This window comes from Malania oleifera, chromosome 9, assembly GCF_029873635.1.
Source record: "Malania oleifera isolate guangnan ecotype guangnan chromosome 9, ASM2987363v1, whole genome shotgun sequence".
In the NCBI taxonomy this organism is placed as follows: Eukaryota; Viridiplantae; Streptophyta; class Magnoliopsida; order Santalales; family Ximeniaceae; genus Malania; species Malania oleifera.
This window is the reverse complement of record NC_080425.1, coordinates 3,707,096-3,722,840: the sequence shown is the minus strand read 5'-3', so window position 1 is coordinate 3,722,840 and position 15,745 is coordinate 3,707,096. Positions and strand designations below refer to the sequence as shown.

At 36.6% G+C, this 15,745-nt stretch overlaps 1 protein-coding gene across 1 annotated transcript; it reads left to right on the top strand.

Annotated features, from left to right (window-relative positions):
- Positions 1-792: 792 nt before the first annotated feature.
- On the top strand, positions 793-14,135 carry LOC131163708 (uncharacterized). Its single transcript, XM_058120396.1, has 5 exons — positions 793-1,339; positions 1,752-1,850; positions 10,096-10,140; positions 11,588-11,725; positions 13,658-14,135. Exons 1-5 carry the CDS (start codon positions 947-949, stop codon positions 14,018-14,020), a joined length of 1,038 nt encoding a protein of 345 aa, XP_057976379.1. The 5' UTR covers positions 793-946; the 3' UTR covers positions 14,021-14,135.
- The last annotated feature ends 1,610 nt before the right edge of the window (positions 14,136-15,745 follow it).

Sequence of the window (15,745 nt, the reverse complement as noted above, 5' to 3'; positions counted from 1 at the left end):
CATAGCTTTTAGTTTTTATATTTTGTCAAAATATTTCAAAAATATAACTTACTTTACAATTTACATAAGTAAATAAAATATGTTCGAAGAAGATCGTTGGAGCCAATAAATGGATTATACTACACTTTAGACTTTCAAATCATAGATTGTGTCTTAACAACCCAAAATGAGAGGCGGTAACACTTGAACGCGAGGTCTAAAAGTTAAAAAGTTAAATATTTTTTTGACAAAAAAAGAAAAAAAAGGAAACTAAAGTTGGCAATAGCCACCTATTTTTCTCGATTCTCTTTTTATCTTCCGATTCTTTTACATCTGTTTTCACTTTTTCATTAACAACCGCACTTTTTATACTCACACACTTGCATTATTAGTTTATAAATAAGATAAGTTTTTAATAGTTTTTAATTATATTTATATTTTGTCCAAAATTTCTCAAAAATATCCTATAACATTAATTTACATTGAATTTATACAATTAACATTAAACTGATCTTACCAACATAACATTACTAATAACCACACACATTTTTCTACTCTTTTAACAACAACAACAACAACAACAATAAAAATAAAAATAAACCTTAAATCCCCCTAAATGTAATTGATTATATGAATTATTTTTCGACTATTTAGAGTTATTAAATTCTTACTCATTATTTTATTTCTAGTTATTTACCTAAATTCCATAATTAATGCTGACCTCTAGGCATCATCAAAGCGACGTCGTTTCACCTATTCCGTGCTCCAAGCCTACTGTACAGAAAGAGTCAGACGCAAAAAGACAATAGGGATAAGCATTTTGATTTTATACGGTATTCTATTTTTATCCTGCAAACTCTGCCTCCTCTGTTTCTCAGTCAACGTCTCCCAACCCCGAAATTTTCACAAACCAATCCGAACAATTCAAATCCATTTCTGGGTTTTGTTCTTCACTCCCCAATCTCAAATGGGCCGGAAGCCAAATGACCCTGAATCTACCCGTTGGGCCTCTCTGGTCCTCCTCGTGATGGGTCTCGTGTCCTGTTCTCTGGTCTACACCTTCCTCACTACGGTGCTCAGACCCGGCAACAGTTCTTCGGATTCAGAGCTTGATTCCTCGGCATTGGCTTCTGTTGATCATGGAGGAGCGCTGGATGATAATGGTGGGTGCTGTAGAGGAATCGAGAATTTGGAGCTTTGGGGTGCTGCTGTGAAGTGGGGTTCGGAGTTCAAGTTCAATTCTTCCGAGGAGTGTTGTAGGGCTTGCAAGGCCATGTGCAGTGGGAGTGATGGGCCGTGTTTGTGTGACTCCTGGGTGTTCTGTGGAAATAAGGAAGCCTGTGGGTCTCAATTCGGTGAGGTGAATAATTAAATGCCTCTTTTATTCTTTTCTACTGTTTATTTGATGATTTAATGCAGTTGGTTTGCTTGGTTTGTGTAATTTTGGTTTTACGGGTACTTGATTTGAAATATTGAATGATTTTGACTTCTGGCTTGGTTATGATGATGAATTGGTTTTGTTTTATTTATTAGTGGTTTGACACCTGAAGAGTCATTTCTGACTGAGTGGCAACCTTTGGTTGAGTTCATATCACTGCTCACACAATGTTTTGAAATACTTTTTTTGGCATCTCGAGGAAGATGTTTCATACTTCTGGAGAACAGCTATTTAGTTCATATATTTTTCTACCATCTTATAATTGTGCCTAATGATATGCTGTGCTGTCAGTTCGATGATTAATGGTATCATTTCTTTCATGTCATGCCGTTAGTGCTGGTTGAAGAAGCAGAAGGATACCTTGGCCCCTGCTCAACAGGAAAATGAAAAAAGTGTTCGGTGGACTTCTGGGCTTGTCTTTGGGAAAGGAGAGGTATGCAAGTTTGCGAATGCGTGGTTATTTTTGTTCTATTTTCCATTTAAGCTGAATTTGGATACATGATCTGAGAATTGTTTTATCAAAAAGTTGCTGTCCTCATCTAGACACTATTGTAGCTAAGAATCAAATTTGGATATTCAAGTCAACGAGGATGGACAGCCCTGAAGGGAATCATCACATTTACATTGCATTTGGTTCACATAATGGAATGTGATGGGAATGGAATGGAATAAAAATTGGAATGAAGAACATAAAAATTCAAGTCACAAATTTGGTTCCATTCCATTCTTACATACCAAATGTATAGTTAATAGATGTGAAAGTGTTGAATCAAGATTATCGAAGTCCAGTCTGATTTCTTGGAGAATATTCTATTAAATACACAATGGTTGTGCTTGGCCATCTTTCAATTTGGATTTGTTTTAATCCTTTTCAACTTTCGTTTTTTGATAAGCAAAGCAACATTTTTCCTCGAGGAAAGCTTCAAATAGAATATAAAGAATAAAAAAAACTACCTAGAACAAGCCATCCATGAAACTTATGAAAGAATCATGACCAGCACAAAGAATCCTGTCTACTTAAAAGAAAAAAAGAAAGAAAACAACACATAAAGCTATTTTTGTTTTGTATTTTTGAATTAGTTTTAACCCTCAAAGCCCAAAAATTCAATATGATTCCATCTCTTGTGACAATACATTTACCTGCCATAATGGAGCATATACTCCTAAAGCGATTTCCTTATAGTTATATGCAGCCAACTTTGCACTATTATATGTAAAGGCAAAGGAATTTTGTTTGCAGCATGGCAGTTTGTTAAAGATAGCATCCATAGTTCTTGTACTGTGCCCTCTTCTTTGTCATTAGACTCAGTACAGCTGAGTCAATTTGAATTTGAATTTGTTTTAACCCATTTGAAGGGTCAATTAGATTTTATGTTTAATGGAAAATGCAGTTACCTACCACATTGACTATATACTACAGCAAATTCCTAATTTATTCATGTAGAACCAGCTTTGTACTATCTTTTGCTAAATTAAATGAAATTTGTATTTAACCTATTATAAACAAGCTCCTTGCTCTTAGTTCTTAATGTGCATATAAACTGGCCTGTTTTTGTACGTCTTATGAGCTAGTCTCACATTGTATGCTTGATTTGCTACATAATATTATAATCACCCTGTTTGCCTTCACTTTCCTTTTGGTTTTGTACATCTTAATGGAATACTAGATTGATTATTATTTAGGAAGAAAATGCTATGAGAATGAAGAACATGGTGATTTTATAGAAATGAAGTGGACAAATGCAGTGGGCAAAAGTTGTCTTAACACCACTAGTGGAGGCCCATATAGAATAATCTCAACCCTTGGATTAAAAGCTCATATACTTGGTTCTGCTGGGCTTTCATTTTCCTTTTTCTGTCTGAATTTATGGGTTCATTACTTCCTAATTTGTCTTCAATTCACTTCAAATACCACATGCGTTATTCATTGGTTGTGCTATCTTTCTATAACTTAACTAGTATCCCATTGTATGCTTGATTTGCTATAATATTATAATCATCTTGTTATCTTCACTTTCCATCTGGTTTTGTATGTCTAAATGAAGTCCTAGATTGATTATTGTAGAGGAAGAAAATGTTTATGAGAATGAAGAACATGGGGATTATCTAGAAATGAAGCAAACAATTCAGTGGAGGATTTTGTGTTGACAGTTGACACTATTATTGCAAATTCAGGGTCAAACAAAAAACTGAAATGCATTCAACCTAGAAAATTTAAAGAGAAAAGGGGAATTTTTTAATTGATTACTGTGATGAATTAGAATGCAGAAGTGTTGAGAAATCACAAGAATCATGGCAAGATGTTAGGCAATCAACAATCAAGGAGATTGGCAATCACACAAAATCAAGTAGTTGACCATTCCATAGACTCATCTCCATATTTGTATCAATCTAATTTAATGCTTTGTCTCTCCAATCCCTGTATATATACCCATGTACAAATTTATTCTAGACACACAATGAAATAGAAAATTTTCTATTGTACACCTCTTGATTCTCTTTCTAATTTTCACTTGGTATTAGAGCGGAAATCATTTACGAGGTTGTCATTTTTCTTCTTCTTTATACCTTTGTTTTGATAATATAAAACAGAGGCTTTCATTTGCTTGCCCTCTCTCCGCCAACAACGTAAATAATAGTTGTATGGTAGTTTTGCTCCTTTGTAGCACTGGCAGCACAGTTTGAGGAGAATTCTCCTTTTTGTTTTATTTATTTATTATTTATTTATTTATTTTTTATCTCAGTTTCTGTGTTTTTCTTGCGCATCATCCCGCAAGCCTTTTTTTTTTCTCTTTGGCTTTAGTTCCTCTGCAACACAGGTTATTACACTAGTCCAGTTTTTTTTTTTTTGGTCTTATTTTCACGGGCCCAAAGGAGCAACCAACCCAGCAGCCCAACTAATTCAGGCGCATCCATCTCCTTCATTTCCGCGGCCCAGTACACTAGTGCCCTCAATCTAACCCAAGCACAAGAGAATCAGCCCATGCATCCAGAAGCTTCCCCCCCGGCCCGACCCGCGCACGCCGGTCAGACCCAGACATCCGGTCCGATCCAGAATGCCGCTCCGATCTAGACATCCGGCCTGACCTAGACCGCTGGTCCGACCGGTTAAAAAAAAAAAAAAAAAAAAAAAAACAGAATCAATTTCAATTTCATTCTTTTTTTTTTTTTTTATGGCTGAGAAAAGTGGCAAGTATGATGATCCTACTCATTGTTTGCATCTTCATCCTTCTGACCATCCTGGTATGGTACTTGTGTCTCACGACTCTCACCCCCTCACCGAAGACAACTGCCGAACATGGAGCCGTGCCATGCTTAAGAACAAGATTAAATTCATTGATGGCACCCTCACTCCACCAAACTCACCCTCTTTCGCTGAAGCTCGACAATGGTCTCGTTGCAATGGCATGATAATCTCTTGGCTCCTCAATTCCTTTTCCAAGGATATCTCTTCGAGTGTGCTTTATTGTGATTCTACTTACACTATTTGGGTGGATTTGAAAGATCGTTATTCTCAAATTAATGGGCCTCGCCTATTCAAACTCAAACAAGACATTGCTAGCCTTGTCCACAGATCCTGTTCGGTCACCGCTTACTTTGCCAAGTTGAAGAGTTTGGGGGATGAGTTGTCAACAGTGCAATCCAACCTCACTTGTACCTGCGCAGCACGTAAAGAGATACTAGCACAGCAGGAGGTTGACCATGTATTGAAATTCTTGATGGGGCTCAATGATTCCTATGTCGCCATCCGTGGTCAGATTCTTTTGATGGATCCACTTCCTACCATCAGTCGCACTTATGCTCTTGCCCTGTAGGAAGAACGCCAACGCAATATTTCCACTCCATTAGCTGTTGAGGGTCTTGCTCTGGCCACCACCAACTATCCACCACGCCATGACAATCGCTCAGGATCCTCCAAGAAGCACCTCAAGTGCAATCATTGTGGCAAAGATGGTCACATTGTCGATCGTTGCTATCGTCTTCATGGCTATCCATCGGGATCTTGGGGCTCTAAACCTAGCTCTGGTCCCAAACACAGTGCTCATCAAGCTTCCTTCTCTACACCTACTAGTAGCCTTCCATTCACTCCCGAGCAGTGTCATCAACTTTTGGCTATCCTTAACAATGTTTCTCAACCGCAGTCCATGACTAACCATGTGGGTAGCATTGAAACTACCTTAACAGGTAAAGCCAATAAAGACTTTTTGTGGATTTTGGATAGTGGTGCCACTGACCATATGGTCTGCACTCCTACTGCTTTAACTCATTCAATTCCCGTATGTGGTCGCACCGTCCAATTACCAAATGGTTCTTGTTCTTATGCCATAATCACCCACATTGGTTCTGTTGTTTTTTCACCTACGCTCACTTTACGTCATGTCCTTTGTGTTCCCACCTTTCATTTTAATTTAATTGCTGTCGGAACATTATGTAAGACTCTTAATTGTCTTATTATTTTCTCATCGGATTTTTGCCTTATTCAGGACCTACACTCGATCAAGATGATTGGGTTGGGAACTGAGTGGAATGGCCTATACTACTTCACCAACACCAGTATTGCTCGTTGTCAAATGGCTCAGACTACATCTCAACTTTGGTATTGACGTCTTGGTCACCTTTCCGATAAAACATTGTCATCTCTTTCTGCTAATAACTTTGCGATTTGTAACTCAAATTTAGAACCTTGTCTTATTTGTCTTTTACCAAAACAAACTCGTCTTCCTTTTTCAAATAGCTCAATTTCTTCTCCTACTTCCTTTCATTTACTGCATGTTGATATTTGGGGGGGTTATTGTGTTCCTTCCATTAATGGTGCCCAATATTTTCTCACCATCGTGGATGATTTTACACGATGCACATGGCTTTATTTAATGCGGCACAAATCTAAAACCCGCTCCTTTTTGCAGTCCTTTATCAACTTCATTGAAAATCATTTTTCTGCCACTGTTAAAATAATACGTAGTGACAATGGTCCTGAATTTGACATGCCCCATTTCTATGCCGCCAAGGGCATTTTACATCAAACAAGTTATGTCTCCACTCCACAGAAAAATGGAGCCGTTGAACGCAAACACCATCATCTTCTTAATGTTGCTCGGGCTTGATTATTTCAAGCCCATATGCCCAAACACTTCTAGGACGATGCTATTCTCACAGTAGTATACCTTATTAATCATACTCCGTCTCTAGTTTTAGGTGGTTTGACTCCTTATGAAAAACTACATGGTGTTCCACCCACTTATACTCACCCGTGTGTCTTTGGGTGCTTATGTTATGCCTCTACTCAATCGCTTAGCCCTTCCAAATTTGATCCCTGAGCCAATCGGTGTGCTTTCCTTGGCTATCCCTATCGTCAGAAAGGGTGTCGCCTTTATGATCTTGCCACACATTAAACTTTTGTTTCTCATGATGTCATTTTTTATGAAGACCATTTCCCTTTCAACTCTCCACCTTCTCCCATTGATCTTGTCCTCCCTTGTCCCATATTTACTCCTGATACTTCGGCTGAACTTCCCACACCTACCCTATCTCCTTCTTCCACTTCTCCACCCCCTTCACCACCACGTCCTGTGCCTCAAAGATCTAGTCGGTCTACCCATGCTCCACACTACTTACGAGATTTTCATGTTGGACAAGTACTACCGTCTTGGCCCGCCCAATCTTCTGAATCGGCTATGGTCCACTCTCTAGGTAAACCTTATCTTCTTGCTCATTATCTTTCCTATAGTCGTCTATCCCCATCTCATCGTGCCTTCACTACATCCATTTCTATTGCAAAAGAACCCAGCTCTTTCTCACAGGCCATGGACGATCCCAAATGGCATACTACCATGCATGCAAAGATTGATGCCCTAGAATTGAACTGTACCTGGACCTTGACAGCACTTCCTCCTGGCAAATGGCCTATTAGCTGCATATGGGTGTACAAGACCAAATACCATGCTGATGGTTCCGTTGAGTGATACAAGGCTCGTCTTGTTGCTAAGGGCTATAATCAGCAAGAAGATATTGATTATATTGAGACATTTGCTCTTGTTGCTAAAATGGTCACTGTCCGCACTCTTCTTGCACTTGCTGCTACTCATAATTGGCACCTTCACCAACTTGATGTCAACAATGCCATTTTCCATGGTGATTTGGATGAAGAAGTATACGTGCAGCTCCCTCTGGGATTCGGACGAAAGGGGGAGACTCGAGTTTGCAAACTCAACAAATCCTTGTATGGCCTCAAACAAGCTTCGAGGCAATGGTATGACAAACTATCATCAACTTTCATTGATGCCAGATACAACCAATCCAAAGCAGACTACTCTCTTTTCGTCCGATCTCACAAAGGCCACTTTACTGCTATTTTAATATATGTTGACAACATAATCATTGCAGGAAACAATTTGGAACAGATTCATGCTCTCAAGAAGCATTTGAGTGATCATTTCAAATTGAAATATTTGGGATTTTGAAGTATTTTGTTGGCATTGAAGTAGCCTGTTCGGCAAATGGTATCTTTCTGTCACAAAGAAAGTATGCACTTGAAATACTAGAAGATACGGGTTTCATTGGGGCAAAACCAGGAAACTTTCCTATGGAGCAACATCATGCACTTAATGAAAGTGAAGGAGAACTTATTCAGGAGTCGGGACCCTTCATCATATAGAATACTAGTTGGAAGACTGATTTACTTGACTATCATGAGACCAGACCTATCATATGGAGTACATGTATTGAGCCAATTCATGGATAAGCCTAGAACTCCCCACTTGGATGCTGCACATAGAGTCTTGCAATATCTTAAACAATCATCTGGTCAAGGGATTTTTCTCTCAACTTCTAGTGAAATCTAACTACATGCCTACTGTGACACAGATTGGGCTCGTTGTAGAGACACTAGACGATTAGTCACCGAGTATTGCATTTTACTCAGAAAATCCCCTATTTCACGGAAGACTAAGAAACAAACAACATTTTCTCGCTCGTCGGTTGAAGCAGAATACAGATCCATGGCTTCCACATGTTGTGAGATTACTTGGTTAAAATCCCTCCTAACAGATCTCGATATTATGCATCAATAGCCGGTGAAATTGTGTTGTGACAACAAAGCATCTATCCATATAGCCTCAAATCTTGTCTTTCATGAACGAACAAAACATATAGAGATTGATTGTCATGTCCTTCGAGAAAAGGTCCAGAATGGTGTTGTCTAGACGGCTTACATACCAACAAATCAACAACCAGCTGATTTATTTACTAAGGCCCTTGGATCGATACAATTCAATCATCTCCTTAGCAAGTTGGGTGTCTTAAACATTCAGTCCAACTTGAGGGGGAGTGTTGAGAAATCACAAGAATCATGGCAAGATGTTAGGCAATCAACAATCAGGAGATTGGCAATCACACAAAATCAAGCAGTTGACCATTCCATAGGCTCCTCTCCATATTTGTATCAATCTAATTTAATGCTCTGTCTCTCCAATCCCTCTAGTACAGATCCATTCTAGACACACAATGAAATAGAAAATTTTCTATTGTACATCTCTTGATTCTCTCTATAATTTTCACAAGAAGCATTATTGAGCTTTGCTTAAGGTTTATTAGAGTTCTGAGCATTGTTATGCATTCTTGTCCTAATCAAATTTGATGATACTGTTTTTTGGCTAATGGAATGCTTTGTCCAAACCTTAGCTTCATCAGCATGTTGAAGTTTCTTGCACCTTATTGCTCTGGACCTAAACTAGGATTCTGCCCTCCCCATGCTCTTGATATGGCATATGAGCCTTGTGCACTTGGTGTTAAGCTTTTTTCTTCCAATATTGATATTGGTTAGTGAGGGGAATTTTCATCACTTCTCTAGATTATCTTGGATGCAGTTTCATTGGTTTAAACTATAATATTGGTTGGATTAAATTCTTGTGTAGATATGCTATTGTTGTCATCGTCATCATCATCAACATCATCATCTTCTTCTTCTTCTTAAAATTATGAATATCAAATGAACGCATCAGGTATGCATCAGTTTTTTTTTTTTTCCAAAATTGACTATTTTTCTTTTTTGCACTCTTGGATTACTCAATTTTCCTTTATTATGTCAAACCCGAAGAACAGATCTTTGGGCGATTCCTCCTCAAGGCACTGAATGCTCACCACAAGATGAATATATATCCTATACAACTTTTAAATGATTTATCAGTCATGAGTCATGACAATGATTCTTGGAAGGCATCCCACTGTATCTGAACACTAGGACAGACAAAATGAAGTCTAGAAATTTATCAGGGAAAAGGAAAGCATATCACTAACGGTTGAACAGAGTCTTCTGATCTGGTTTAACATTTTTCACTTGTGCTTCTGACAGTTGTTACTGATTGGTTACGGACAATTATATTTATTGAAGAAATTCAGGATTTTTTCCCTTTTTCTCGTGGGAAATTTCTTGATATTTAAATGCATTTGCACTTGTGAGTTGTCACAAATTTGAAGCATCAAAAGTATAACTAATATATTTCTGTATCGAGATTGTATGAATTTTCTTTCTACATTAAAATTTGAAGATCTCTTATCAATGTTGTAGTTCTCTGTGTTTTCTGTCTGTTGACTTTATCCTTTTTGAAAGTTGAACAATTTATGATGTATGATTGTCCTATGTATTGAATTATCTTCTTTTAACATTCTCTCCTTTTCAGGGTATTGTTGGCTTGGAAACAGAATATGGTACTCTTCATATTAAAGTAAGTGGTGTTTCCTTTTTTTTTTTTTCTAAAACAAGAAAATGGCAGAGACTTTTAGAATAGTTTTTGGGACGTTAATAACAATGCATACTACTGGTACGGCTTTTGTAAGATGTTATTATAATCACAGCTAGAATCTTTTAATGCATTACAAAATAATTTGAAGGAAAAATAAATTGTAATGGCAGCTGAATGATTTTTATTGGGTTGTTTTGGAGTTTTTTTTTTTTTTTTTGAATTTTCTTTTGGAAAGCTAATATATGAAACACTTTGAGGTTTTGCTTATGAGATATCTGTTAAAAAGGACAGTGGCTATAGATTTTCATTGGTATGGTTGAAGGGAATAGTATTCTTCATCCACTGACCATTTTGTAAACTGGTCCTGCAACTGCAATATTGCATTTGCTAGCCTTGAAACCTATCTTTCTTTTTTTTTTTTTTGATCTGAAATTATAATTATAAGACCAAAAGGACATGTACTGTATCACTGGGCATACCCAAGAGAGGGAGAGCAGAACTCCCCAACAAGCAACTGCACAGCAGTACAATCAATAGCCAAACAAAGGCCAAGACTGCAAGCAGCAAACAGAACTCAAATACATAAAAAACCTTGGCATTCCCAAGGGCCAGAGCCATATCAACTACTACCCAATTACATCAAAACCTGGACATTTCCAGGGCCAAAGACCATAAACTACAACTCAAATACGAAGGAAAGGAAATTTTCCTTGAGACCTATCTGCTTTTCAGTATGGTTGTGTATGCATATTTTTTTCATGCCTTTCTATTCCTAAAAATCATCATCTAGTAAATTAATAATTAAAAAAAAGATCATCAAATGACAAATGAGTACAAACCTGAAAGTGTGTTAACTAAAAACCTGGAAAAAAGTTGTTTTATGAGAATGTATAAACCTTTCCCCGATGTATAAAGCCTTTTTCCACCAAAATCAGAGTAGATCCAGGTGAGAGAGCAAAGTTTTAAGGAAATATTAAGATCTAACATAAACATGTCTATGGCATGATTTTCATTTAGGATCCTGTGAGCTGGTGTGTCCTGCCTGTCCTTTGTTGTTTACACTGAAGACATCCTAGTGATAAGGATTATGGATTTTGTCAAAACTTGTTCGACTGATAAATGGTTCACTTAGATCCTTCAATTGAATGGGCTACTGAAGTTCAACGTTTTAATTTTGACAAAATAAAAAGTTTTGAAGATTTCGAAGCATTATAATATGTTGAGGATTCTTGTGTTGTACTGCAATGGGAACTCTCATTTTCTTGAAGAATTTTACACTGACTGGGTTAATTGGCTACCAACATATATTTTCTGTTGGAGAATAAAGTTCATCCTAAAGATGGATTAATCTTTACATATTGCCTGAAATCAGAGGATGGCTTAATAAACTAGTATTTGAATTCTTCTGACAGTGCTTAGTTTATTGCAGCTTTACCCTGACTGTGCCCCGCATTCTGTGGTTTACATTCTCGAGTTGTTGTCGTTACGTCACTGTGCGGGTTGCCAATTCTATCGTGCAGAGGGCCGTGGGCAATTATGGGATTCCGAAGGAAACCACATAAAAAATGTGAGACTTCACTAACATATATTTATAATTTTCTGCTTGAAATTTGCTTGGGAAGGTTTGGAGAATGTGATTGCACATGCCTACTAATTTGGGTACTGCTTGTGTTCTTCGTTATCTCTGTAGTTTTCTCGAAGTTTAAATGCATTTTTGGGGTTTAACATGGGGTTGATAATTACTTCATCTGTTGATTCAAGAATTTGATGAGCCTTCCAAAACCCAAATTGAGTTCTTCATTCACACCAATAGATCATTTTATACTAATTTGGACCTAAAGCTAATGCATAGAACTAAGTAAATTTAGATCATTTAGGGTATGTTTGTTTGGACCTACAGCTAATACATAGAACTACTAAATGAATTTAGACCATTTAGGGTATGTTTGTTTCAAAGGCTTAGGGAGGTTAGGCTTTGCTAAACTATTTATATCTCATGTTTGGTGCAAATTAGGGATTGGGCAGGCCTTCTTCTTTATTTTATTTTTTTAGGGAGCGGGGGGAGGTAGGGTTGGTGGTGATGTTTTGATCCTTAGCCCATATACATGGTATGGAGCTGGTCAGTATTGCCTCTACCAACCAGCAAAGGCTAAGGATTTTGTAGTTTAAAAACCCAAAAAAAGAAAAAAAAATTATTTCAATCATGTCCTTGTCCTATCCTTTTGGTTATGCTTGGTCTATGGAATGCCTATTCCTAAGAATAGATTAGTTATAATACGTTAGTTACAATCAGTTATGCAAAAACTATATTGCTACAATAAAGCATATAATGAAGTGAAACTTTTTATGAATTCATTAGAAGGAATGACTATTCTCAAATTTCACCATGGGAATGTTTATTCCTTTCTTATTACATGTTTGATGAAATAATAAGGAATATTCGAGGAATATCCATTCCTCTATTCCCAAAATTGTCATTGTATTCCATCTTATTCCAAGGAATAATTATATTGCGAACCAAATGTAACCTTATAGATAAAAGGCCAGAATAGGTTAGGCAGTCCAAATCCAATTCTACTCTTCCAGTCCTGTCCATAATGGATAAGATTCTTGTAGCAATGTAGAAGACACATAGATCAAATTCATTACATTGCTTTTGTTCTGATAGTTAACATAAAGAGTGCCTAGCTCATAAACTAAGAACGTGATTGAATCCTGTTGTCGTTTTTGCCTTTATTTTGATAATATAATTCACACTCTGTTATATGATCATCCCTACTTGAGGTTCAAAATTAGCTACATGTTTTTGCATAAGTATTAGCTTCTTGGCATAAGAAAAAAGGTGAAATCCCATGTACAGGCATATGTTGGTATGCACAAATGCACATACACCACAAATTGCTGTGCATTAGACCTCTCTCTTTCTCTCCCTGCAAAGCATAGATGTGCACTACTAACACTTTTGCATGATTGCATTTCGTATCATCCATGTGCTTTTGGAATTTGTTATTCATAGAAAGGCAATTGAAGAACAAGGATTTATGATTTTAAAGTGAATTAGATAAACGTAAAATTGCAGACCAATGATATGTTCTACTTCAAACCTTATGTCAAAATTTCAACATCTATACTAATCATTGCCGATCTATCATTTATCTGTAACCTTGTGATAATAATAATTATATTAGTTGTTGTTGTAGTAACAGCAGCCATAATAGTGGTGTCATGGCAATAGCAATAACCTAATCCATGGGGATAATAACGAAAACAGATGAGAGGTTTGTGTTTATGCTGATTGGATAACCCCTAGCTGACCAAAAACCATTGATATACTTTCCTTGGAATTGATCTAACAGTAATAAGGACTTCCACAGATGAAATTGTGTTTTACCATTCTAAGTAATTAGTTGCAATTTACTAATTGATTTGTTTTAACCTTACCTTAATAGTCATCCCATGTGTGTTTCTCACCGGGATTTTTTTTCGGGGGATTTCTCAGGCTCCTCTTGGTTCTCCATATGCACTCATTCAAGGAACATTGGAAGTCCAGGGGAATGCATTCTTTAAGATTGCAACAGAAGTTTGCCCAACCATAAGAAGGGGTTCAGTTGCATGGATTAATTCTGGCCCTGAATTCTTTATAAGCTTAGCAAACCATGAAGAATGGAATAAAGTATACACCGTGTTTGGTTCTGTTCTTCCTGAAGACATGGATATTGCTGAGAAAATAGCTCAGCTCCCAACCAAGTCAGACGTTTGGAACAATATTAATGTGTCTGTCTTGCAGAAACCTGTTCCCTTGCGAATGCGAAGAATCAAGGGAAGTCAGGGAGTTCTCAGTGATGATGTAGACTCAAGTTGAATGGTTCTGTGATGTATGATTTCATGGTTTTGTGCAACTGGGCTTCTTCTCATCTGAAACTGTATGTAACTTGTTTTGGCTGCCACTTTCAGATAAATAACCTAAAATTTTCACCTCCTCTGTTCTACCATTTCTCTTTTGGTTCCCCCTCTCAATTTTTAGTGGTTGGATTGTGTTTGTATTGAGCAAGCATTACATGGCATCCCTCATACTGTTTCAGCCTTCCAGTTTGACAAGTATTCCCTCCTGTTTCTTTCTCACTTTTAGGCTTTAAAGTGACTTCCTTGAGAAGGTTTTGTGAGGCTTTGAGTTATCAATGTACGACTTCTGGGTTTAGGTTTTGTATTGTATCTATGTTTAAAAGGAGATGAAGCATATAGTCAGAAGGCACATTCCATTCAACATATTAACAATCTACCATAAGCTTATATTGTAAACTATCAAACAGTACCCTGCTTGGTGACATGTATAACTAAAAACTGCATTCATTCAACATATGAATAATCTACCATATACTTCTATTATAAACTATCAAACAATATCATTCTTTTAAGTTAGAAAAAACAACAAAAATATTAATATTACATTTGATTCACAGAATAAAATAGGATAAGAGTGGAATGGTCATTATCCAAGAATATATTAACTTGGGAAGAAAATTTTCAGGGAAAAGTGGTGAGTTTGTAGGCAACCAGTAAATTTTGCAAAAAAAAAAAACTTGAAATTTTCTTCCATCCTAGAACATCATCGATATTCTACATATTATTTTAGCATCAAATTAAGCTCAAAGGGTTCTGTAGGTTATATGGTTGTAAGGCTTCATCATTTTCGATTGTGGAATGGGAAATCCTAATTAATTCTATTTTGCAACACTATAGAAAGTATTTGTCCCTGGTGGGATCTATGATTGTTTAATGTCTTGTTCTACCCCAAATCAGCTAGTGGTATGAGTTTTCATGATTTCAATTACCTAAAAAAAACACTATTAGCCAAGGAAGCTTAACGTGTGAGTACACCAACAGTCATTGTCATGCTAACTCCTTACACAATATTTGGCTCCTTTAACTCTGGTAGATTTATGGGCTATTGCAATTGTGTCACCCACTGATTTCCCATTCATGTAATTTGGTTTCTTACCAAAACAAGCTATGATAACTATGTTATGATCAATCATTTAGTCTCAACTTTTTTCATCAATACCATCACATTTTTTGTCTCGATTATGGCTGCTACTTTTACTAATTGAAATCATAATGTTTCAGGCAAAATATATTAACATTTTTTGAGATTTAACAAAAAAAATTCTGATTTCCCTTAAGTTTAAAAAATTTCAGTGACCTCTCTTAAGGTTTCAAGAATTTTAAGAATTTTCCTTAAGATTTAGCAAAAAAATATTGATCTCCCTAAAGTTTAAAAAATTCTAAGGACCTCCCCTAAGCTTTCAAGAATTTTAGAAATCCCACTTGAGGTTTGTGAAAAAGATAACCCCCCCCCCCTTTCTTTTTTTAAAGACTTATCTTTTTACAAAATGTAAAGGGAGGTTTGTGTATTTTTGAAAAACTTAAAGATCAATGGGATTTTTTAAATTTCAGTAGAGGTTCCTGTATGTTTACCAAAAATAAGGAGAGGTGAACGTTTTTTACCCTAATGTTTATGTGGAAAACTTTTATGCATTGTTTACCAATTTGAGTAATGCTACGCCTAATTTTGTTTTTTCGTTTGTCG